At 39.8% G+C, this 24,004-nt stretch overlaps 1 protein-coding gene across 3 annotated transcripts; it reads right to left on the bottom strand.

Annotated features, from left to right (window-relative positions):
* Positions 1-2,024: 2,024 nt before the first annotated feature.
* LOC122661275 (DDB1- and CUL4-associated factor homolog 1-like) lies at positions 2,025-21,380 on the bottom strand. Of its 3 annotated transcripts, XM_043856622.1 has the most exons (16): positions 21,111-21,248; positions 20,407-20,572; positions 14,192-14,273; positions 13,921-14,040; positions 13,633-13,811; positions 12,598-13,540; positions 12,418-12,515; positions 11,909-12,332; positions 11,179-11,778; positions 10,902-11,081; positions 10,543-10,780; positions 10,178-10,482; positions 7,747-7,857; positions 4,976-5,094; positions 3,270-4,896; positions 2,025-2,811 (listed from the first exon to the last, which is right to left on the bottom strand). In XM_043856622.1, the coding sequence occupies exons 2-16, from the start codon at positions 20,415-20,417 to the stop codon at positions 2,110-2,112; spliced, it is 5,739 nt and encodes a 1,912-aa protein (XP_043712557.1). In that variant the 5' UTR covers positions 20,418-20,572; positions 21,111-21,248; the 3' UTR covers positions 2,025-2,109. The 3 variants fall into 3 exon arrangements, with proteins under 3 accessions (XP_043712557.1, XP_043712556.1, XP_043712555.1); XM_043856621.1 differs by lacking the exon at positions 20,407-20,572 and having other exon boundaries at positions 21,111-21,380; XM_043856620.1 differs by lacking the exon at positions 20,407-20,572 and having other exon boundaries at positions 10,178-10,780; positions 21,111-21,380.
* Between the last annotated feature and the right edge of the window lie 2,624 nt (positions 21,381-24,004).

Here is a 24,004-nt window from a genome sequence, read left to right as displayed (position 1 = left end):
CCGTCTTACACCCTCATTGGTGTCACTCCCTAGCTTTCTACATGTGGGCAGTGTGTCTATCCCTCTCCCATTAACAAGTAAAAACTATTCAATATTGGTCTTGGGATCTTTATCACCTTATCACCTCATCACCTCCAGTTCCTGCCCAGGTCAGTTCCCCAACTCCTCTAACAAGGGGGGATTAGAATGACCACCCTACCCCTGCCCAAATACTCTGTCCGGGTGGGATCTACCATCACCTATTAAAGAAACTGAGGAATTGAGCTAGGCAGAAAACTGGAGGAGATAATTTTCCCTCTACCAACACTGATAACTTTCCTTCTCCAACCCTATAGTTACAAATAAGAACCGTTTATCAAACAAACCCCACGGCCACCCTTTCGAACTCTCCCTACAGCAACCACTCACGAACATCCTCAGCATCTATCAAAATCTCTACCAATCTAAACCCTTTTTCCACTCCTTGGAGCAAACCTTGCATGATGCTCCTGACCTTTAGTGTCAACATATTCTCCAAAAAAACCACAACTCAATGAAGCATAATGAAACTTGGATTGAATTGACACTCATCCTCTACCATGTGTGATTGGATCCAAACAACCTCACAGATAAGGATGGGATGATCCCCAAAAGTAGCAAGAGATAATCAACAGAGGGCATTTGTGGAATAATCATAATAGAAGGTAATAAAAACTATCCAAAAATAACGAAAGTTCTGAAATCCATTTACATATAATCATGATGGCGGTTATGAAAGACATTTGGTTTGGGTTGATATGGTCTTGGGTTTTCTCACTTTATAAGCTGGTTTATGGATTGAGTTCACCTAAGTTTCGTATCAGTAGTATAAGAGCAACCGATCCTAGGTCCTAACTATCGCACAGAAGGAGTGACCTAGTGCCCGAGTGAAACTGCTTGGAAATGGCTACTTGTTGCTAAGTAGAGACCCTGAAGCAAAGTGGAGCCGCTTAGAAAAGACTATCTAACTTGGAGTGGGCCACCGTGGACGTCGATTCGAAAATGTTGCGGTATGTTATGATCCTATATTAATCATATGGGGAGCTGATCCCACATAAGTTATGAAAGAGATTTTGGAGCACAGTGGAGTCGCTTAAAAATGGCTACCTAATAAGGAGTGGGCTGCCATGGATGTCGGTACGAAAGCGTGGTGGTATGTTATGATCTCATATTAGTCATATGGGGATTAATCCCGCATCAATTACAAAATAGATTTAGTGTAGCTTGAATGATTTTTGTAACCATATCATGTCAACCACGTGGCAACATGAGGCTAAAATTTTAGAGACGGAAAACTCAATGGTCCCTTGGACACATGTCACATTTCATTATACGAAAAGGCTAGCACATCAACATATGTCTTCTCTCCTTTCCCTTTGGAAAAGACTCCTTTGCACTCCTATGTTTAGCCCTATAATCGGTACATGCTGGCGACATGCCCAACCTTCTCAGTATAATAAGAAGCATCCACAAGACAAAATAAACCACTAAAAATGTAGCTAATACTTTGCCATAGAGCTAGAATAAGAAGATTTTTAAATAAATAAAGAATAAAAAAAATTAGTAGGACTTTTGGCAATAATATTTACTTAGTTCTAATATATTTTGTTCTCCAAAAAAATATATATACTTCAAATTTTCAAGACTACAAAAAAGATTAATGGGATTATATAAAGGCTGCATGAATATACATGGAAGTGTAATGCCATTACATAGAATGGGAAATGAACGAATTTGAGGTAGAAATTGGCCACATGGCTTATCCTAATTCCCTAATCATTCCCTAGATAGACATCGAATTGTTTTATTTGCCACATAACCTTTTCACATGATAGAATGAAAACCGCGATTAAAATGCATTTGTCACCAACTCACCATATGTGGTGACAAGAAGATTTTCCCTAGAATAAATTACCTTGAACTATTCAAAGAATACGTTATATATAACATGGGAAAATGATTGCCCGCGGGCATCCTCTCATATTCTCTCTCCTTTCCAACACGTTCCCACCTGCTCCTGCGCTTCCATTGTTTGAGCGTGGGGATTGATAACAGGCCGGTGGCGTGGCAATCCCCCTCTCAAATATAACATCAAAAACCAAACCGATTGTCAATATCCCCTTCTTCCCCACTACTGAAAGATCCAACCAGCTCACTATCCTCTTCATCACCCTCCGTTACAATCTCAAAAATTCCTGTACCACCATCATAATCCACATCTTCAATAGTGAAGTCTCCATCTTCATCATCATCATCCACTTCGTCTATACTCTCATCATCATCGTCATCATTGCTCATATCATCACCATCACTGTCAATGTCAGCATCTAGGTCGGTTCCCAATATCGGATCCTCATCTGCTTCTGAGTCATCATCATCGTCATCCTCTTCCTCAGTTTCAGCATCATCAGGATCAGAATCATCATCAGTTGGCCGTCTTCGGCCTATCTCATAGAGCCTTGCAGAAGCAAACATCTCCTCATGGTCATCCATAGATACCAAACCGACAAAAGAATCAGTTGGCTCTGCGGCAAAATCAAGGACACAGCGGTCAACCGGGACTGTGGCAATGTCTGAGTAGCTAACAGCATCCACAGTGCGGAATGCAGAAAAAAGTGGGTGCCTAACACGTCGGGTGTGTACTGCCGATGTTATATCCTCAAGATTCCTCCGGAGGATTGCATAAATTACATCCCCATGTCCGTTGAATGTTATGACTGTCTGGTCCAAAGAAGGTACACTGCGGAGAAGCTTAAATTTTCTGAGATCCCATACTTCCGAATTTATGATCACCTACAAATGTTATATCATTGTCAGTTAGCAGTTATAAACTCTAAAATACCCAAGGAAAGACTTCAGTTAAGACCCACTATTCCCATGAAACCAAAAGGAGTCGACTAGATTTCATTACATGGATAACCAAATCCAGAATTCATGTCAATAACAGATGTTTATAAGCAAGAATTTTTTCAAATTTAGTGATGCCCTAAACTGAAAATTGTCAAGTTGCCGAATGTTTTAAAAGCCGACCAATCCCAGATAATCAAACCATTTGACCCCAAATAACCAGTTCAGATATGCTAGTTAACTTCTGATTTCATATTCAAAATAAAATTTAGGTTGTCCTAGTTGTGGGCCCATTACCCGCAGGTCTATCCATAAGCTATCATGTCATTCATGTGTAACTGCCTGTTTTCCTCAGAAATGCACACAAAAATATTTTGGGGGAGAACAATAAGCTTTACGCATACCTCGTTTCCAGCAGGATGGAATCCACCACCACCATAATCAGTGAACTGGTCAAAACGATGAACAGGGCCAGAACCCCGCCGATCCCATAAGACTCCATTCCACAGTAGCATTGTGTCTGATGGGCTAAAATGTATAAGGGACTGTACATGCCCTCTGCCTGGACCTGAAGAATTTGTTAAGGTATCAGACAGCTTCAATTCTTGATTGTAGGTTTGGATGTCATACAAGAAAACTTCACGCCTGGATGACTCTGATGATAGGGCTGCAAATGTGGTCCCTGAGTTACTGAACCGTGCCAATTTGCGTCCATCAAATGTATGCATCGGCCCTCCTGAAACTGAAGAGGCATTCCACAATCGCACATCATAAGTTCCTGAAGAGAGAATCAGTTGGCTATCCCCACACAGGGCCGACTGGACATGTGAAACTGGTGACTGGTGGCTCGTGGAGGTCTCCAGAACATTACCACTGTTCGAGTCAAAAATCTTGAGCTCACCAGAATGGCTGCCAGTGGCAATCTGGGAGGAATCTCCCAGAAAAGTAATGCATGTCAGGAGGGTAGCATCATCCCGGCAAGTGCGCCATGGCCTGAATCTACTGTAGACAAACTGACGATCCCTACGGTCTCCTTGGATTCCACCATAATGGTTCCTGAACTCACGTGTGTTTAGCCTAGCTGTCACATTTGCAGGTGCATCCACACTTCTTCTTGGTTCAGGACACACATGTGGGTGTAAGAGAGAAAGCGGAGGTAAAGTTGTTATTGGAGCAGGGCATTGGCGATGCTGGTGCTTCAGATACTGCACCACAAGAGAGTCTAGAGTGACTCGCTCTGTATTACTAGGTAGTGAGTCAGCAAGGAGACCGGGCTGGGAGGAAGAGGGAGTAATCTGCCCTGAAGGGGTACTATTGAACTGGCCATCATCCAAATTATCAATAACAATGCCACTTGAAGTGGAGCGCCCACATTGATCTCGCTGACTACAGTTTGGTGTGACGAACAAACCAATGGAATCCATTGTTTGAGTGCTTCTACGGACAACAGGGGGTGTCTGGCATATTGGAGACCGAAACACATGCTCACCAATCGCATGTCGCTTCCCTGGCGAAGCAAATCCACCATCCCTTGAGTCTGTTAGTTTCCGTTTCATTGGTAACACAATTGGAGACTTAAATTGGGGTTCTGTATTTGCACAAGGCTTTACTACAGACACTGCTGAAGTGACTGATACCCCAGAAGCTGCGGATTCATTCTTTGAAAAACTGGGAATCTTGCTGGTTGATGGTGGATCAGACAGAGGCTGATTTCTTGAATGAAAACTGAGATTAGATGAAAAAACTAGTGGTTTCTTCTTTGAAGAAAGCACAACTGAATCAGTCTTCTGGCTGGAATCCTCATCCCGCGATGTTGGTATTGATGTATCTGAAAGAAACCCACCAGAGGCGCGACCAGATGGCCACTGAATTTGAGTGTGTGGAGTTTCTTGAACAGAAGTTTGGTGTAGGAGTGAAGGTGGTGCTGCCATAGATGGTAAAGGTGTCAAGTGAGCCTCTTTTAGCAATGAAGCAGCAGTATTGGTCAAGCCAGATGCTTGAAGGTGTTCATGCATAAGGAGTAAAAGCTCCCTGAAATTAGCACACAAAAAGGAGTGAATAGAAGCAGAAGAGGCTGGGATAAAACTACAAAATAAAAAGAGAAAAATACCTGGAATGGTAGGTTATAGGAGTGGCAGCAGCTATAGCTGCTCTTTCTATACGCCTCAAAGTAGGGGCAGCAGCATCAGTAGCTGCTAGTGTACTTGCACGTCCTGAATTTGTCACGATCTGCAGGACAAACATACATATATTTTAAAAATTGATCTCTCGTAACTTGACAGTGCTAATGTGAATTTCTTGCCCAGCATAAACAGATAGAAACTGAAAAAAAAGATGTAATTACTAACTAGTTCATTTTTATGCCTCATAACAAGAGAAGGAAATAGCAGTAAGCACTCTTGGATGAATCCATGAAAATAAAGATGTAATTACTAACTAGTTCCTTTTTATGCCTCATAACAAGAGAAGGAAATAGCAGTAAGCACTCTTAGATGAATCCTTGATGGATGGCTATTTTTGCCATGCGAAGAGCTGATGTGGCCAATGCCACTGTTGGATAGACAAAGCAACCCTTAGATTGCACATGTCAAGCTTCCTGGCCCATCCCAATCGAATGGCTCACCATCTAGTAGATTTCCCACTAATAATTTCAGCCCCAAAACTAGTGAAGGGATGGAGGCACAGTTGTTAAGGGCATGAGGCGTACTCAAAGGCACAAAGGCATCCTGGAACCTGAGACATGAGGGACAAGGCAAGGCATGCCCTTGGGAAATGTGAGGCACGCTGTTTTTCAAATAAACATAAATTCTTTGTAAGAACACGCTATACCATTTTCACATGTCCAATAAGAAAAAGGTTCTCTCGTTGCACACCTAGTTTTGCCACATGGAAGGATGATGTGGCAAATCCAACTATTGGATAACTACGAAATTGAATGGATTATCACTAATTTAATCATATAATCTCCCACGTATTGATATATTCCCCTTGTATTTTCAATCCATTCTTTTCATTCATTCCAATTGATTTTCAAAGCTTTATTTTGCCAGGTGGGAAAGTCCATTTTCACTGAAACTACACACATGAATAGGGGACCTGGGGTCTACCATCCATAAAATCTCAGCCCCTCCTCGACACAAAATGTGGCAGAACTATGTGTTGCCATCAAGGAAACCTCTTTTGACAATCCATCAAGGAAAAAAAATTCCTACCGGACAAATCACAAGACTTAATAGCAAATAACACAAAAAATATAAAGCACAACTACAGTTGTTAAAGCTTAAAATTGAACCGATTTTTTTGGGAAAATGTCCTTTACACAGTCCAATGTCTTGGATAAATAGGGCAAGGTTTGGATTTTCCAAATGTCAATTCAAAACTAAATCAAACACAAACCAACCCCCCCCCCCCAAACACCAATGTATTGGCATGCACCCCCTACTCAGCTTCATAGTCCACATTTTGCTGAGCACCACTTTGGTAGTCCTGGATTTTCAAAGTGTTGGTTTACCAGTAGGCCAATTCCGATTGTGCTCAAACTAGACATTGTGCAGGGGGCCTTGGGATCAATCTGTCCACAAAATTTGGGTCCCATCTAACATGTCATGTGGCAGACATTGAGTGCCAACTAGAAAAACATCTCTAGGTGGGCCAATCAAGAAATATTCGCCATAATCTTGCTTGATTTAAAAATTAAACAAACAAAAATATAGTCATTCAAGGCTCCAAGCCAAAGTTCAATCATGGCTGCTGTCAAAACTAATGTATAATACTCATAAATGATAATATATATACAATATATATTATAGAATAATGTATAACAGTTACCAGAGCACGACAATAACATCATACTATTATAAAAATTACAAACAATCAGCAACAGACACTAAACCAACAATGACAATAACAAAGTTTAACCTAATCAATTTGCATTTTGCAATATTATAAAACAAGACAGGAAGCTCTATTTACTCAACCTGAATGAGCCCCTAAACCTGCAATCATTGAACAAAAGGTGATCATATTTTTTTTGCTTGAACAGAAGCACACAAAGGCGCAAGACGCAAACCCCACTGACATAGGATGAGGGATGAGGTACAAGAGGGATGCCTCTCACATGAAACATGTGCCTTAATAACATAGCTGTGTGGCTATTTTAGTGACCATGCGGACTGATGACAAATATTGAAAAAACATACAGCCCATAAAGATTTGAACCCTTCCACAAATATCTTCAGCCATCCAAATCTATGCTGAGATTGACCTGTATATTGTGCCACAGGGTATATTGCTTCAGGCTGAAACTACCACATTCGGCAATAGCACTGTGAGCAACATGTACAAAATTTGAGCACTCTTTTTATTTTATCTTACTCTTTTTTTTCTTTTCTTTTTTTTTTTTTTTGTGGTGGAGGGGGGGAGGGGGGGAAGCACCTGAGGAGCTCCCCACCTAGAGATTCCTCTCTATTGATGCTCAACTAGAAAAACAATGCACACCCCCCAGTAAAAAAACCAAAGAAAGAAAAAGCATTTTTTTATAAGTATCCTGCTCATGGCTAGATATTGTAGAAACTAGAAAGATGTTTTTCACACAACTCAGGGAGGAAGATGTAAACGACACGTAATCCACTACAACTCAAATCATGCCCCACCTACAAGATGGTACCTATGTAATTAAGCACATAGAAAGTTACATTTCCATTTTAAAAAAATTCAAGAAATGGGTATTAAAGTAAACTTGCAACGTATCCTAGCTTTCACCCCCAAATGAAGTTGGGATAGCATTCCCCCCTTCAGGCATGGGGATGCTCAGATTTTGTTTCCACACAAATACACACAAAAGCAAGTTATAAATCTGAACATGGGGTCTCCGATGCTTACCCCAATCAACTCTATTGCTACTTGGGCAAGTTCTGCTTGCCACCTGCCCTGCTCTGAACCAGGCGTCTGGTTGCCTGAATCTCGAATAAGCTCTGAGAGTTTCTTCCCCACCTAGAACACCATTTCAAATTTAAAGATACAGATCAGAGACCCATTTGAAAATTTAAAATATATACAGAGAGCATTCATCTGTAAAGACACAAGAAAACAGGTCCCCTCAAAACAAAGACGTCCAGCAAGGAGAGCACAACAGAGAAATAGCAAGAAACCATCTGTATATACACAATACCACAGGGACCTCAATGAAGGACACCCAGCAAGGAGAGCACAACAGAGAAATACCAAGAAACCCAACCAATAAATAGCAACCTCCCCCTACCATCCACACCAAGAAAAAACCAGATATAGCATAACAGAACAAAGAAAACCCCTGCAACAACCCCTGGCGGAAACCATACCTTGATCAAACAGAAATGAGATGGTCAACCCTGGACACATGGCTCTTCGATGGGGGAAGGACCATCTAGTCGTGTTTCTGTGTGGTGTCCAAAGCTTATCCCTAGTCAGTAGTCAGTGGTGTAATGCAACTAAAATAGGAAAGAACTGTTGATGCAGTTAGATCACCTAAATAAGCCTTAGATTGGGTTCTACATATGATGGGCATTTGATCCCATGGGTATTAAGCCTGCATATGGGATTTCTATTATTAGGACTTAGTTTCTTATACTTAGTTTATTACTAAGTGTTTTAGTTGGGTTGGATTAGGATTCTACAAGTCCAATCATGTCTTGAGGATGTTTCCTTTATTATTTCACTTTCCTAGTCAATTTAGGATACCTTATTAGTTAAGGATTGGGTTAAGTCTTTCCTTTTCAGTGTTTGAGTCTATTTTTAAGTTTTCTATATACGGTTGTAATGGGGGCAAGCATTATTCACGAATTTGATAAATAAAGTTGCTGACTTGCTGTGTGGTAGCTCTTCTTATCCATTGAAGATCCTTTGCGTTTGATCAAGGAACCCCTTGTGTGCGATCAAGGTAGGTTGGTGTTTGATCCAATAGAACCACCTTGCAGTGTGAAGCCCGGGTGTTTAATTTATATTTGTTCTTCCTTCTTTCATCTTCTCCATCGATTCAAGTAAGTAAGTTCTGGTTTTTGTTTCTGCAACTCCTAATCTGATTCTGGCTTCATATGCAAGTGTTTTTTGCATGAATTCTGATTAGAACAATCCAGCCAATAGAATACCTTTAAACTTGGAGGATCTGTTTATCTCTGCAATAGAGGGATTCAACCAGAATTTCAGGCAGATAAGACCTGCTGATCTGGAGTTATACTGAAATTCCATTTCTGCCCTTCATTTCAGATTCTTAAATTTCTGCCATTTGTAGACTGAATCGATTTGATACTTTAACTAATCTGTTCTTGCTGAGATTTATACTCTGTTATCAGAATTGATTGCTCAACTTATTGCTGTACTCTGTTTTCTATTCTGGTGTGTGAAATTACTGTTATACCCTTTTCCTAATTCAACTACGACTGATCTATAGCTACTGATCCAACCATTGGAACGATTTCAGAATTTCAGCAACTGTTCTTTCCATTGTTTGTTGAACCCGAATGGAGTTTAATATCATTCTAACCATCTGATTTCATGCTATGTGATTTCTCCCTAACTTGAGTTCTTATTCGCCGAGGAAAGATCCTATTTTGGTACTGTTTTGATTATTCAAGTACAGTACTATATTAACTGTCCCACAAAAACATAGTTGTCAAGGCGTCGCCTAGGTGACCGACTTGACAACTAGTGTCTGGTTGCCTAGGCAGGCGTTTTGGTAGCCTTGTTGGTGTCGCCTTGCATCCAGGCCCCCTCCAAAGCCTTGGTTCGCCTAGACACCGTAGCAACTATGCACAAAAATCAAAAGCCCTAACTACATCAAATTTGGAGTGCAGATTATTCATTCAACAGAACAGCACTTACTAAACATAGATTATTTCTAAATGGCCAATATGAAATGTTCTCACTTTCCACATTAGTTAAATTTTCTTCGACTCCCCTTAGAATAGGGTAATTATGGATTCCTGAGGCCTCCCCATGCCTCCTCTTCCCGAGGGCTGGGTTTAGCTTTGTATTGTTGTTTGCTTTTTCTCCCCTTTTCTTGGGAGTCCCTGTATTTCTCTTTCTTCCGTCATGAATTTTTATTCAAGCCCCAAAAATTCTTCCCATCTCAGCCAGTGCACAAAACAGAAAGTTTAAATCCAAGTGACTGCATGGGTACAATTGAAATTAATATATACACCAGCTACAATTCCCTTAATCATCTTTTTTTTATAAACCAGTGGTCAGTGTTATCACCCAAAAATAGTGGTGCATAAACTTATAATTAACCAAGTACATTAAAAAGTAGCATCTATTACATTAGAACATCACTCACCTGAAGCTTCGTCAAAATATGTGCAATTGATTCATCCCTGGCTAAACCAAGCAGGACTCGGCAGGCAAGAGCACGTATACAGTCAAGAGCAGTAGGAGGTGTGAGTATACGAGGATGGAGAAGATGCAGAAGAACCTTTATTCCATTGTTGGAACGAACAGCCTCCCTTGCCTGACGATATCCTTGTTCCAACATTGCAGCAAGGCCAGCACAACCTGTTCCAGGACCTAAAGATATCCTACGATCTCCCACCACCCAAGAAGTGACAGTAGGAACAGCTGCTTGTGAATTACCCGGTGTACTAAATACTGCTTGTGAATTACCCGGTGTAGTAAGTACTGCTTGTGAATTACCCGGTGTACTTAGTACTGCTGAGAAGCCACGTTCCACAACAGCAGATTCACCATTCCGCTCCCTGGACTCATTCTGAACGGGCAAGGCAACATTTCTTTCAGCATGTCTTTCTCTATTCTCCACAGCAGAACCATTTGAGCTCTGAACTGAAATAGACTGCTGACCTTGTGGAAGCACAGGTGGCTTGTTACTAATTGAAGGGGGCGGGCAAACAAGATTAACCAACACATTTAGTGCTGGCTGAATAACCTGCAAAAAAAAATATAAATGCATCCAATATAATGTAAAACCATGAAAGCAAAAAAACCAACTTGAAGAGGCTTCTTTCAGCATCCAAAGTCAGAAAAATATAGGCACATAAGATCTTTACCTCAGGATCTACATACCCAGCACCATTTGCCGCATCCAAAATAACTGCCATACCAACACGATCATTGCTCAATGTGACATTCACAATCTGTTTACGGCCGTTAGGTACCAATGTAATAATGTGAAGAACACCCAATGCATATTGAGCCAAGTCATGCAAGTAGCGCTCAACAGTTGGGGCCTAAACAATAACTCAGTCAGTCACTCGACTTAAATATGACAAGCAGGCAAGTGAGCACAAAAACAAATGAAAATAAAAAGGATTGGGAATTACATACTTGACATAATTCCAACATAATAATATGCCCATTGGAGGATAAGAACTTCTCCACTGCAGCCCAACGAGCTCTTACAAATGCAGGGCCAAGCTTCCGATCCCTCTGTGTTTGCAAAAACACTACATCCATGGCCTCATTACTAATGTCAAGTGGCTTGTAGGCAGCCCTGGCACTTGGAATATGTCGGGCGGCACTTCGATTTTTGTTAGGACGAAGGGAGTCCACAAGCAAGAGAAGGTGTGCCCTGAAGTATTGCCGCAAAGCAACACAGGTGTGGTAAGCTATTTGCTTCTCTGACGCAGTCAGCACCTCTGCAGGTGACTGGTCAGTTCGAAGAGACCCCAGATTGGACAAACCCAGTGTCCCAGAATTACCACCTGACCTCACTGAGGCAGCAGCATGTAACAGGTTTAGAAATTTCTGCAAACCGTCCTGTGCATCAAAAGAGTCCACAATTGCTCTGAAGACAAATGCAGCAGCAAAGAAAATAGCAGCATTTTTTCTGGCTTGATCTTGTGGACACTCAAGAAGCTGGAGAGCTAGCTGAACCACTTGGTTGACAATATCTGGAGGAAGAGCACATACACGTTCCATAATTCCCTGAAGAGATATCCTCCAAAGCAAGAAACTTTAGGTCAAATGAGTCGAGGAATGCAGATAACAAAAACTAAATAAATTAAAAAAAAATATTGACCTCATAAGAATCAAGTTAACCATTATATACATTTACCTGAAGAGAACCAATGGTAAATAAGCAGGAAGAAAGACCCAAAAAAGTCTGAGCAACCCTCGGGACAGCAAGAAGTTTTTGCATGCCACCACGATCAACAAATAATGCAGCAAATTTACGATGGGCAGCTAAAGCACAGATTAGCTTCAGCACATCAGGCAGAAGATTCGTGACAGCTGCTGTCTCTTTTTTTTTCAAACTCCGTTGCAGTAGTGTAAGACAGACATCCACCCCTTTTTCATGAAGAACAGGGCCCAGGACTTCAACATATTCTCCAAGTGTCTCAAGACATTGAATACAGTACTTTTCTCTCAACCGTGCAAGGGAGTCAGTGTCCAAAACAAACGAACCTTCTAACTCCTCATCTTTGTCTGGTTCTGTGGCCTTTGAACAAATCGAATCCTTGGCTAGATTACTGGAGCTCCTGTCAAACAACTAAAATATGTATAGCCACCGTACTCAAACTATTAAGGCATAAACAAAGAAAGTACAAAGCTGGTTCCACTTACCTTGAGACCTCAGTTGCATTAGCAGCATCTATAACAGTAGATGCCGCTTTTGAAGCAGCTAAAACTGCAGCTTCTTCATTATTTGTACTCTTAAATTCCTATTATATAAAATGGATCAAAATACAGTACTTGTTAGAAAGTAATAACAACAAAACATAGACAAACACATCCAATACTCACCTCTATAGCGGCACTCTTCACAAGTTCAGCGGCAGCATCACCAGCTGCCTCCATTGCCTCTGCAGATGCATTGGCTGCTCTGGCTTCAGCTTCAGCAGCTCTTACTGCGTTCTTTACCAGATCAGAGATATCCCTCGTGCCAACTTTGCAATCTAGAAAACGATCATCGTTATCCTCTGTCGACGCAATAAATCCATCAGCATCAATCCTTTCCGAAGACTTTTTGACATCAGGTACTCTCTTGAAATCTTGATTTCTTATTTGATTCCTCTCCCTGACACCCCGATTTTGTCCTAAACGTACTCCAGATCCTAGAGGGGTCAAAGCTCTTTCATTGTCTACAGCTCCTTCATTAACCCTTCCCTTTCCTCTAATCCTTGCCCATGCACGGTTTGTCCTGCGCCTTGATGAATCATCTCTTATGTTCTCTTCAGCATCTTCATCTCTCATGGATCTACCTGTACTGTATCTGTCCCCAAAATGTTCCCTCCCGTCATGCAAATCATGATTTTGCCTTCTTTCCTCACCAAGCTGTTCAACGTCATCCTCATCTACCTCAAACACATCAACCCCCTCAGGTAAGTCATCCGCATATTCTCGAGATTTTAGTGACTCTCCTCCATCGCCCAAACACTCTTCACCTCGGGCTTGTCTAATACCCATGCCTTTATCATGATCCCTCTCCCCACTGTGATCATCTAACAATCCCTCATCTACTAACCTAGGACCATCTAATTGAGTGGCATCCATTACCTGCCGGAACCTACATCTACTTTCTTCTCTACCTTTTATGCAAGAAGTACCAGATGTATTCTTATTTTCTGTTAGATAACTAGCATCTTTTTGACTTGTACTTGTTTCCCCGAGAACCCTTGTGCGAAGATAACGCATGAGCTTGGCTGACAATCCAGACGTTAACACATCTTCAACCACTGGACCTCCACTGAAATTATCATTAAGAAAAAATCAGAGACAAAATAAACAGGATAGACAGAAAATTCCGAAATCAGCAAGAAAGATGTTCACGGTACATACCCAGCTAAGCATAAAGCAAGAAGTCCAGTAGCATATGTTCTCAGCATTTCAGAATCTGTGGGTGTCTCACTCCCCAAATCATGCTTTCTATTGCATTCATCCCCAAAAGACCTGGCATTGTCATCCAGCACCCAGCTTTTGATGTTCTCCAGAACAGCATCTTCAAAGACATGAGGATACTGCAGAAATTTGCAGATCATCCATTTCCCCAAGTCAGTCAAGCATTTCAAGACCAATTCGCCTCGCAGCGAACAGATAAGCAAAATCAGACAAATTAACTAACTTTACCATCCAATTTGCCGAACAGCTAAGAAGTACCCTTGCAGAAGCTGCTCGAATGCTGGTGGAGTATCTAGTTTCCATAAGAAGAAACTTATAGGATATAAGCTCATAGAAAACATCATTGTCCTGAGGGAGTAAAGAGGGGCGGGGGATTTTCAGGTCAGTAAAACCCCCAGCTAAACCACTAAATATCATAAAATTTCCTATTATCACAAAACTCCAAGGTTTCTACAAATTAAGAAAAAGCATACAAGTCATAGGAGCTAAAATCAGTTACCCGGACCAAGTTCCCCAGCCTTCCAATATTATGAGAAGCCCGCCCATTAGTGACAGAAGAATGACCTGACTCCTCCATGTATCTGAATTAGAAAAACAAAACATAGTTATAAAATGAAGCTTCAAGCATGACAGTAATACAGGTATAATAAAAGCAGTAGTTAAGCCATCAGCATCTTTTGACTAATCTTAAGTCTATATGTGGCAGCATGTGTAAAAGGAACAACCTAACAGGTAAATAAGAGAAAAAAGGACACTAAAAGAGCAACACGATTCACTCTCATGAGATTGCACGAGGATTCAAGGAATCCTCAATTTAAATTTACATTACAAATATAAAGCACAGCAAGAATATAACTATGAGATATTTCAAAGCAGAATAACTGGGGGTTTTGTTGTAGCAACTACACCAATTGAACACACAGGATTAGTACAGTACTCACTGGATCAAGAAGTTGGGTAATTAAGGCTCGCCAATTGTAATAATTCCTTCATTTTTCTATAGATAATTGAGATAGCTTTTGGGAGCTAAAATTTCTAGGTTGGATAGCCACAGGCCTCTTCTTTGGGTTGCAGCTAGAATCTAAGGGGATTGATGCAATAACTAGCCTCAAGCTACAAACTAGAGGCTTATTTGACTCATAGGATCTCCAGAAAATAGAGAACGAATTGGACTGAATAGAACTAGAACCAGAAATTCCAGAATAGAAGCTTTATGGGAGAAACTAATAACTAACAGAGGCCTAATCAGATGGACCTGATACCCTGGTCAGTTGGATCATTTAGAGAGGTCTACTTGCTGGAAAATTTGATGATATTCAGAGAACAGCTCAGGGCTCAACCAAAGAATCCATGTGTAACTAGTTCTAGTCCAGCAACTAGAAAAACTCAGAATTTGAAGAACATAATTAAATTTTATCAGCTGAATTTCAGAAACAACTAATATAAGGATACAATATTGAATTTCAGGCTAATCAGACCGACAAGGAGCCGATATATCAATATATAGCTAGCTGAAACCTAGAAGCCAGAACAGAATAGAAGAAGAAGATATAATTAGGAATCCATCTAACCTGCAAAGATATCCACTCTTCCACTAAGGAAAATACCTCAGCAACTGAAAATACATCCAATCACACCATGAATCCAAAAGGTCGAACGAAAAAAACAAAGTTTCATTGCTAAAATAACTCAAACTTGTATGCCTGCATGACAGGTGACCTATATTGGCTAATATATACATATATAGACTCTAAAAACATGACTTCTACATGACTAAAAATAACCGAAACCAACTAGTAATCAAACTAGCTACCTAATTGAACAATAAAAGCTTAAAACAACTTCAATTCTAACTAGGACTCCAACTTAAACTAACTAATATAGTAAGTCCCATATTTATAACTCCTCCCTTATTTTAGGCCCATAAAGTGGTCCATTACAGTGAACACCCATTGGATTTAAGGCTCAACATGTATAGAACTCAATCCAAGGCTTATTTCCACTAATTCGCCAGGCTCCTTGCCTTTATGTAGGGTACAAAAATTTAAATAATAGAAACTCTAACGCAATCAAGACTGCCCAATTAGGCCTAGGGAGACCTTATTTTGGGTCTTGGATGGGTTATATAGGCTTTGGGTTGATTAACTATGGGTCATGAATTGTATTGGACCTTATGATGCAGGTCCAAGCACTAGGAAGAAGAAGAAGCCATGACTTGGCTGTTTTTGTGTTTTCGTTGGAGCCTTTATTTTCCATAGTTTTTTTTTTTGTGTTTTAGTTATTAGGGGTAAAACAGTCTTTTCCCCTTTTATTTACTTAAGTACTGCTTAGTTTATTTCCCCTCCACGATTTTAGAGGGATGAGCTGTTATTTGTTTGTTTAAATTTGTACTCCTATTTAGAGTACAAGTCTACTGTTTTGTAATTAGGATTCAGATTAGGAATCACCAGTCCTAATCTGACTAGGATTGATTTGGGGCTATAAATAATAGCAATCGTGGGCAGGCTCCCCCACTATTTTCTGCATAAAAAAATCTCCTGTTTCAAGCTGTGCTTTCTGCCATCGAGCTGCTGCCTCTGCTCCTCTGTGAGCTCTTGCATCCTTGTGGATCTCAAGGTGGTGAAGGGTAGGTGGACTCCTGCGACTCCTTGCATTGTGAAGATGGGGAGGTCATCTCAAATCATTCAAGCAGCTGCCATTGTCCTACAATACAGTGAGTTGAACCCGTTTTCTTGTTTTAAACCTTCTTCTATCATCCTTCACCTTCCCTTAGACCTAATCCACAGTCCCCTCCATCCATCAAGCCCTAAACTCCATTAAACCTGCAACTCCTACCTCAACTAGGACTCCCTTATAATTCCAGATTCAGCTTTCACCTTCGAACCCTACTTCCAGCCTAGATTCCCCACATCACTCCCCTCACTCGACCTTGACCCTAGCCTTTAGTATCCACTCTAACCCCTCCATTCCCTCACTCCATTAAACCCTAAAACCTGCGACCCGATTCTGCCCAACTGCAGAATTTTAAAACTCTTCCAAACCCTAACATCTCTATATCATTAAGGCCTCCTAAACCTGCATATTAAAACCCTATAAACCCCAATACCAGTATTTAACCCTAACCCTAATTTCTACCCTAATTAGCCCAATCTGTCCCAATCGGCCACCTTGTTAGGTAACCCTATCCCTTGGCTCCTAGTGGGACTTTTCCTACCTAGGACTACATTACCTTAATTATAAGCCCATAAAGTGGGGGTGGTCAGTACACGAGATTAGTAGTTAACTTATAGAGTTTGAGTTAGATTAGGATACTTATTAGCTAAATAGAGTTCTGTTTTGAGTCTATTTACTTTATTCAGTATGCAAGAATGGTTAGGAGTCCAATTGTGAGCCTAATTAGAGATTAGGATACTTATCAGTAAGGGAATTTTGAGTTTTTTTAAGAGTTTTGAGCTATTGAGCTGTGCATACGGGTCTGGTCTTCCAGACCTGATCTCCTTCTTATAGTTCAGTTCAACTCCGAGATCAGGTGTTATTTTTCCTCTCTTCTTCTTTTTTTCTCCTTATTATTGCCTCTACTATTGATTTCTGAATCTCCTTATTCCTTCCATCTATCTACTGAGTCTTCTCCAATACTTTAGGGGGAGGATATGCTACGATGCCAGGGTGCAGTTTTGCACCAATGAAGGGGTGGATTATGAAATCGTCCAATAGGGGTGGCATTTAATGAGGAGAAAGGGTGTGGAGTCCACAGGTGGGATGTGAGAGGGAGTGCACAGGAATCTGCACACTGGCGTTGTGCGGTTTCTCTTCCCAATACTTTATATATCCATCTAATTCTTCATCTATAATTGTTGATTGTTATATCTGAACTGCAAATCTGAAGTTGTACCTGATCAGTTACTTAGATTTTATCATCAACCTGCAGTACTTTCTCAGTTCTTACTGATAGCTTGAATTTTAATCTAGTTGGGTTTCATCTACTTTAGATCTCTGGTTTTCAAATATTTTACTTTAGATGATAGATCTGGTTAAGCTCTATGCCCAATCAGAATTACATTAAGATCTAATCGTTGGATATTGAGATATTGAATTTCTCTCATTTGCAATTCTGTCCATAACCTGATTCTATCGACTTCTATAGTGATCCTGTTGTAGTTCTTTCTTCTAGATTCCTTTCTAGAGCCTTGAACTGCATTCAATTGCTTGACATGTTGTCTCCATCCCCCCCCCTCCCAACTTTTTGGTAAGTGTCAAATGCTTTATCGATAAAATGTGACAATATAGCCTCCACAACAGAATCACAAGTCAAATTCCCCTTCGAACAAAATAGAAAGCTTCTAGATCTTCTAACTCTTTCACTTACTAAAAAACATAAATAACAAGACGACTTTTTAGCTCTTTAAGCTACTTTCTAGTTGTGTGACCCACTACTCCAACCTCCTAATACCTAAATTAAACTTTAAAAGATTGAAACTAACTTCCTGCAGAACCTGTATACCCCTTAATTTTATTGCAAAACACCCATATAACTCCTAAGGTCCCGTTTGTTTGACGGGGACTTAGGTGGGGTGGGAGAATTGGGGTCGGAAAGTGCTGATGTGGCACTTAAAATCCCACCCAACCTTGTTTGTTACTTTGTTTAACCTGGGGTGGTGAACTTACAAAAGTTCAAGAAACAGCATTAAATGCTTTGTCTGCTGATGTGGCACTTGAAAATCCCACCCCTTTGCTATCCAAAGTCCCACCAAAAACAAAGGACTTCGGTTATTGTTCATGGGAAGAGTAAAAATCCCACCCCTGTTCCCCAACCCATAACACTGTGGGACCCAGTCCCACAACATTCTCACCCCAACTTCTCCATCAAACAAACGGGACCTAAGAAAAATAAAACAATCTACCAGTAGATTACCAAATAAACCCAAATCTTATTTACAAAATAGCATCCCCCCCCCCCCCAAACGAACACAGAAATTAACAGAATCCCTCACTTCCAAAATTACCAAAATAGCATTAATGCTGCAACCCACAAATTTGCTTAACTGGTATGAAAATAAACCATCAAGATATTATTTTCAAACTTTCTTATTGAAGGAAGACTCTTGGAAATCCCATAAGAAGGGGAGAATTTAATACTGGTTATATGAGATTCTCCTGCATGGCTGCATCAGTATATTATTAGATGCTGCCATCATGTAGCTTATTTATAGAGTGTAACCTTCACTTGGAGGCTTATTTATATAGCTTATTATTAGATGCTGCCATCATATGTTGGACAGGCAGGTCATTGTTAGGCTAAGAGCTAGGATGTGGCGTAGGATGAATATCATCACAAATTTCTGTCTGCTCTGCTTAGCTAACCTTTAAATTGTAGGATGGTTGTGTCATTAATCAGAACACTTTCAATTGGAATGCTTCCACTCAAATTCTGACTCTCTTTCTATTTTTTTTTATCAAAAAAAACAAATGAATAAATTATTTTAATGGATTTTAATAATGAATGGGAGGGGGAAACCACGCACACAAAGTGTTATCAAGGTAAATGGCATCCAAAGAGTTCTTCCTAAACCCAGAGAACTTCAGAAATGCCGATCCACTTCCGCCATTATTTGCTTACAACACTATAACAATATAACCACAGACCAAAGTTTCAGTTTGAACAGAATAAGATCCCCCACCTGCAACGCACCACATGGTAACACCTATTTGATAGCTCCTTTTCAGGGAACTTTTTATTCCCGGGAGGCCCAATCAAATTTGGGGGTCCTCAAGATGGCCGACCCTGGGGCCCCATTAACAATTCCATTAGGAAATTATAACTAAGATACTATAGCTTGTTGATAGTGGCAGCTAATAAAGAAATTCAAGTGTGATGGTCATTATTGTTGGGTTCAAAGTAAAGGACTCATTATAGCAGGATTTTTTTTTAGAGAGAGGGTTCCCCAAGCAAGAGGCATAGAGGAGAACACCAATGAGGTGCGACAGAATGGTTTCATACATAAGAGGGCAGCAAGGTCATTTCATGTGAGGAAGAGAGAAATAGAGACTGAGGGTGCTAGTGTACCCCTCCCCCGGAGGCTCAGGGAACCTTTTTCTATTTTTTCAATATCGTTAAAACCATAGAAAATATGTTAGTTCATATTTGGAACAGGAAACTCATTTAGAAGAAGTACAGAGGCCTGGAAAGAAATTCCAGAATGTGTATGAGAAACTACACTCTAATATTTTCACAAAGCATTTTCCAATGAGTTAGAGGACTTGAAAGATAGACGAAATGATACTGAGACAACTTAAATCTTGACAATTTGTTTTATTTCCCAATAAAATTTAGGAATCATAAAACAGCAGTAGATCATACAAGAAAAGGCAAAAGCCTGTATACATATTAATATAGAGATAAAACATCTGGTTGTTGTGACTTTGAATTTAGGATGCATTAACCCAGAAAAACAAAAAATTAATAATGAAAAAGTTAGAGCAAATAAATGTATGCCTTCATGGGAACAAACTAGCAATAACTGGCTCTACGAGTGAGAACTGGTTTACAGAGAACATTTTGGAAGTGTAAAGTGATTGCATCATTTGTATGTTGCCACCTTAAAGCAAGTACCCTCATATTAACATATAATAAGCAAGAGATGATTGGAAAGTTAGTTAGTGCATCATATTTTTTTTTAAAGTGCTAGTAGATTGGATGATGTAAGAGGATTAGACCTGTGAAACATGAGCGACAAAGCACCATTTGAACAGACATGAGCACAGCATATAGGTAGGAAATTAGAGACAAAACGAACACGTACATATTGTGTATGCACTGATAATAGGAAGTATCTTCATGTAAACAAACCAAAACAAACTCCAGCACATCCCAAGACATTGCCTGGAAGAAAGTGGACACTGCTCAAGTTTCCAAATAAAACGGCACTATAAAGAGCAATGACGTGAAGAAAAGCATAAAAGTAGCCGAGGGAAGATTTTGAAGTTCGGAGAAAAAAAAAAACTTGAAAACACTCAACAAAATGGAGAAACCAACTCTCGGATTCTGATAAATTTAAAATAGAGAAAAAAAAAAAAAAAACAACAACCACATATTATTTGAAGTCTCCGATCATTTGGAATAATGAACACAAAGCGTATATAAATGTTCACAACCAACAATCAATCTTCGACTAGCACTCCATAAGCACCCAAATTCGACGTTATCAGAACCCAATAAAAACCTCTAACCCAGTCAAACCTAATTTCCCAATCGCCCCGATATACCATCATCTGCCCATTGTCACCAACGTTCTTTCCCTCTCCAAAATTCAAATCCTTAAACTCGAAACTGATATCGTCATCCATACAAATCGCACTTGTCGAATCAAAAGCACAACAAAAAAGAGAAAATGAAAGAAATATATAGAGAGTGAAGAAACCTGGACTCTTGCGTCTCAAGAATGGAAGCCAAAGCATGGAGAACGTTGGAGTTAGGGTTTGCTTGAGAAGATGTAATCTTTGATATTAAGTTCTGTGCTTTGGAGAGCAAGATTTCGTCCTCGGTCTCTTTCTTCGGCTCCTGTGATTCCGCCGTTGGTGGTTGCGAATCCGTTGCCGCCTCCATTAAAGAACTGATTAGTAGATATAAAAAAAGCTACTACCTTTTGTTCAGAGTTCACAAAGGTATAGCTGAGTTACTCTATTTATATGGTTTCAGAGTTGAGGAGAAATGACTATAACTCTCCGCTAGAGCGAGAGATGTGTGTCCAAATGCGTGACAGAGAGAGGAAGACGAAGAAGATGAAAATCCCAGCAAAGAATCGAGAGAACTCTCTCTCCCTCTCCTCTTTCCGCATTAGTTTTAGTACCTGAATGGCTAGATATAAGCATCCATGACTCCACGCCGATTAGTTTTGTTTTACTTTAATTATATTTGACTGGACTAACCCTAATGAGTTATTAAATGTCGATTATATCCATATTTTGTTGATAAGCAAAAAACCAGTAATGGTCGGTGCGGGTCGAATGGATATACCATGAGAATGCTGCCTGATCGCATGGTTCTCCGCCGGATAGGAGATACATGAGCAATTGAGCATGCGAAATTACCACCGCCCCCCATGAAATCAAAAATCTCATCTATGTTAATGTCTCGTGGGTGTTCTCTTTGGCCCCGTGCTGGTGTAGGGGCTACATCACTAAGCAATGATCTCTTGGTCATTTATTTATTGTAGAACAAGGCCATGTGAAATGACTGTTTCATGGAAAGTTAGAAATCCTTAGGTTGTTGTTGTCTTTTTGCACAATCTTGTGTTTGACACAGGGCCGCACATCGCACACAACCATATAGTGTCTTCTTTCTGTTATTTATTTTAGTGAAAAATATACCATTGGTGGGACTTTGGATAGGATATAAGTGGGATTTTCAAGTACCACGCTAACAGACAAAGCCTTTAACGTTGTTCCTTGAGCTTTTGTAAGTTCACCACCCCAGGTTAACCAAAAAAGGTTGAAGTGGGATTTTGAAGTGCGACATCGACACTTTCCCACCGCAATTCTCCCACCCAACCTAAGTCCACGTCAAACAAATTACGTATCACCACCACAATCAGTGAACCTTGTGACAAAGGACTAGTGCTTGCAAACATGTCATGTAGGTTTTAAAATACATAATTGGATCCATATTTGTCCCAGCTATTTTGATCCATAATTGGTGTGTAGATCTATAGCCCTAGTTTTCGTATAAGGATTAGCCTGATCCGTTTTGGCTAGTATGAGAATTGACCTCTGTCAATTCTGAGCCTTTTTCTTTGGGGGGGGTGTCAGGGGGTCGGTCCTATGAGGCCCATAGGCCAACTGGTTGGGAGGAGTGTTGAGGGGGTGAGTCTAGAACATGAGAAATGTTAGTCGACAGTTGCTTTGTCAAGCAGCAGCATTACCAACTGCTTAGAACATGAGACATGTCAGTCGGCAGTTGCTTTGTCAAGCAACAACATTACCAACTGCATTAGGCAATAGTTGTCAATCGATTCCAAACATGATCAGCTCGAATCCATCTATCTGAATTTATTTTTATATCCAAAATGTCTAAGAACCTCTATACTTTATTAAAAAAAATTTCTTATTAACGCCCCTGAATGTGTCAAGTAATTTGTAACTTTACTTTTTTGCCCTTTTATGATAACATGTAATCTTTTTCAATAAAAATAAATATTCTCATTTCACATGTATATTAAAAAATTGTGCATGTTAATGACACCTTCTGATACATCACTTTTGAAATATTTTTGAAAACTTTTGAGTATAAGACAAAGGACTATTAAAAAGAGGGAGTCAAGTTGTAATGACCTATGTAGAGGTGTAAGTCAAACACTCCCTTGTATAAAAATCAATTTGGACCTTGCACCGTTTTATATATGTTAAAAAAAATGGGAGTCTTTCAACCCAACAATTCCCATGTTTTTTTATTAATCAATGGTTTGAATAATGGAATCTTTTTGTAATATTTGAAACAAATAAAATATAATATAAAAAATGAAGCTTTAAACCCAAATATGCCAATTATTTATCCTATTTCATTCACCATTGTAGTCTAATGGAACTCAAGATTTAAAATCTACAAAATTCAAAATGGAGGTTGGATCTTCAAATGCCATATTAACAATCAAAAGGGTGATCTATTAAAAAAGGGCCGGATTTGCCACATGGATCCTCCACATGGTTAAAATACAGTCACCAGTATTGTTTACCCAATAAAGTATCTGTTTTGTGATGATACTTGTGTAATATTATTGTTTCTTATTCGGAGAACAAAGAACCCAAAATTAGTAATTTGTATTGATAATTGTGTCTAAATTGTGGGAAAAATGAAAAATACTATAAACATATACTATTTTACTTCATTGGAGGTCGTGGCAATTTTTTTTATAGAGTCAAAGGGTAATGTTGTAATTTTGACTATTGGATATTTAGTGAACAGTTTGGATTGGTCATATTTCATATTAAAATTAAGTGTGAAGATTGGGCACGCTAGCATTGTGCCAGTACTGTGTTTGCCTCTCTCTCTCTCCTCCCCTATCGAAAGTCCCCCTGCCCCTCCCATCCTAGTACCCCATTAGTTGCGTAGCTAATTCCAGGAAAGCTTGCAATGTGCCCAACCTCTGCCCTAAAATTAATACTCAATATAACTATATTTTTCAATATTTTATTCTACCTCTTGACAAACTATTTGCAAGTTGGAATTGACATATGAATAAGGAACCTTTGGCTCTATCTGTCCACAAAAATTTAGGCCCACCCAATGTGTCATCTAACACATTTAGGTATGCCATCT

Source organism: Telopea speciosissima, chromosome 5 (assembly GCF_018873765.1).
Source record: "Telopea speciosissima isolate NSW1024214 ecotype Mountain lineage chromosome 5, Tspe_v1, whole genome shotgun sequence".
Classification (NCBI taxonomy): domain Eukaryota; kingdom Viridiplantae; phylum Streptophyta; class Magnoliopsida; order Proteales; family Proteaceae; genus Telopea; species Telopea speciosissima.
The sequence above is the reverse complement of the archived record's forward strand: the minus strand, read 5'-3'. Positions and strand labels throughout refer to the sequence as shown.

Coding starts and splice junctions, on each gene's coding strand:
- LOC122661275 (XM_043856620.1), bottom strand. CDS start 21,295: ATGGAGGCGGCAACGGATTCGCAACCACCAACGGCGGAATCACAGGAG. Junction 13,812..13,920: donor GCTGTTCGGCAAATTGGATG/GTAAAGTTAGTT, acceptor AAATTTCTGCAG/TATCCTCATGTCTTTGAAGA. Junction 4,897..4,975: donor CCTATAACCTACCATTCCAG/GTATTTTTCTCT, acceptor TGCTAATTTCAG/GGAGCTTTTACTCCTTATGC.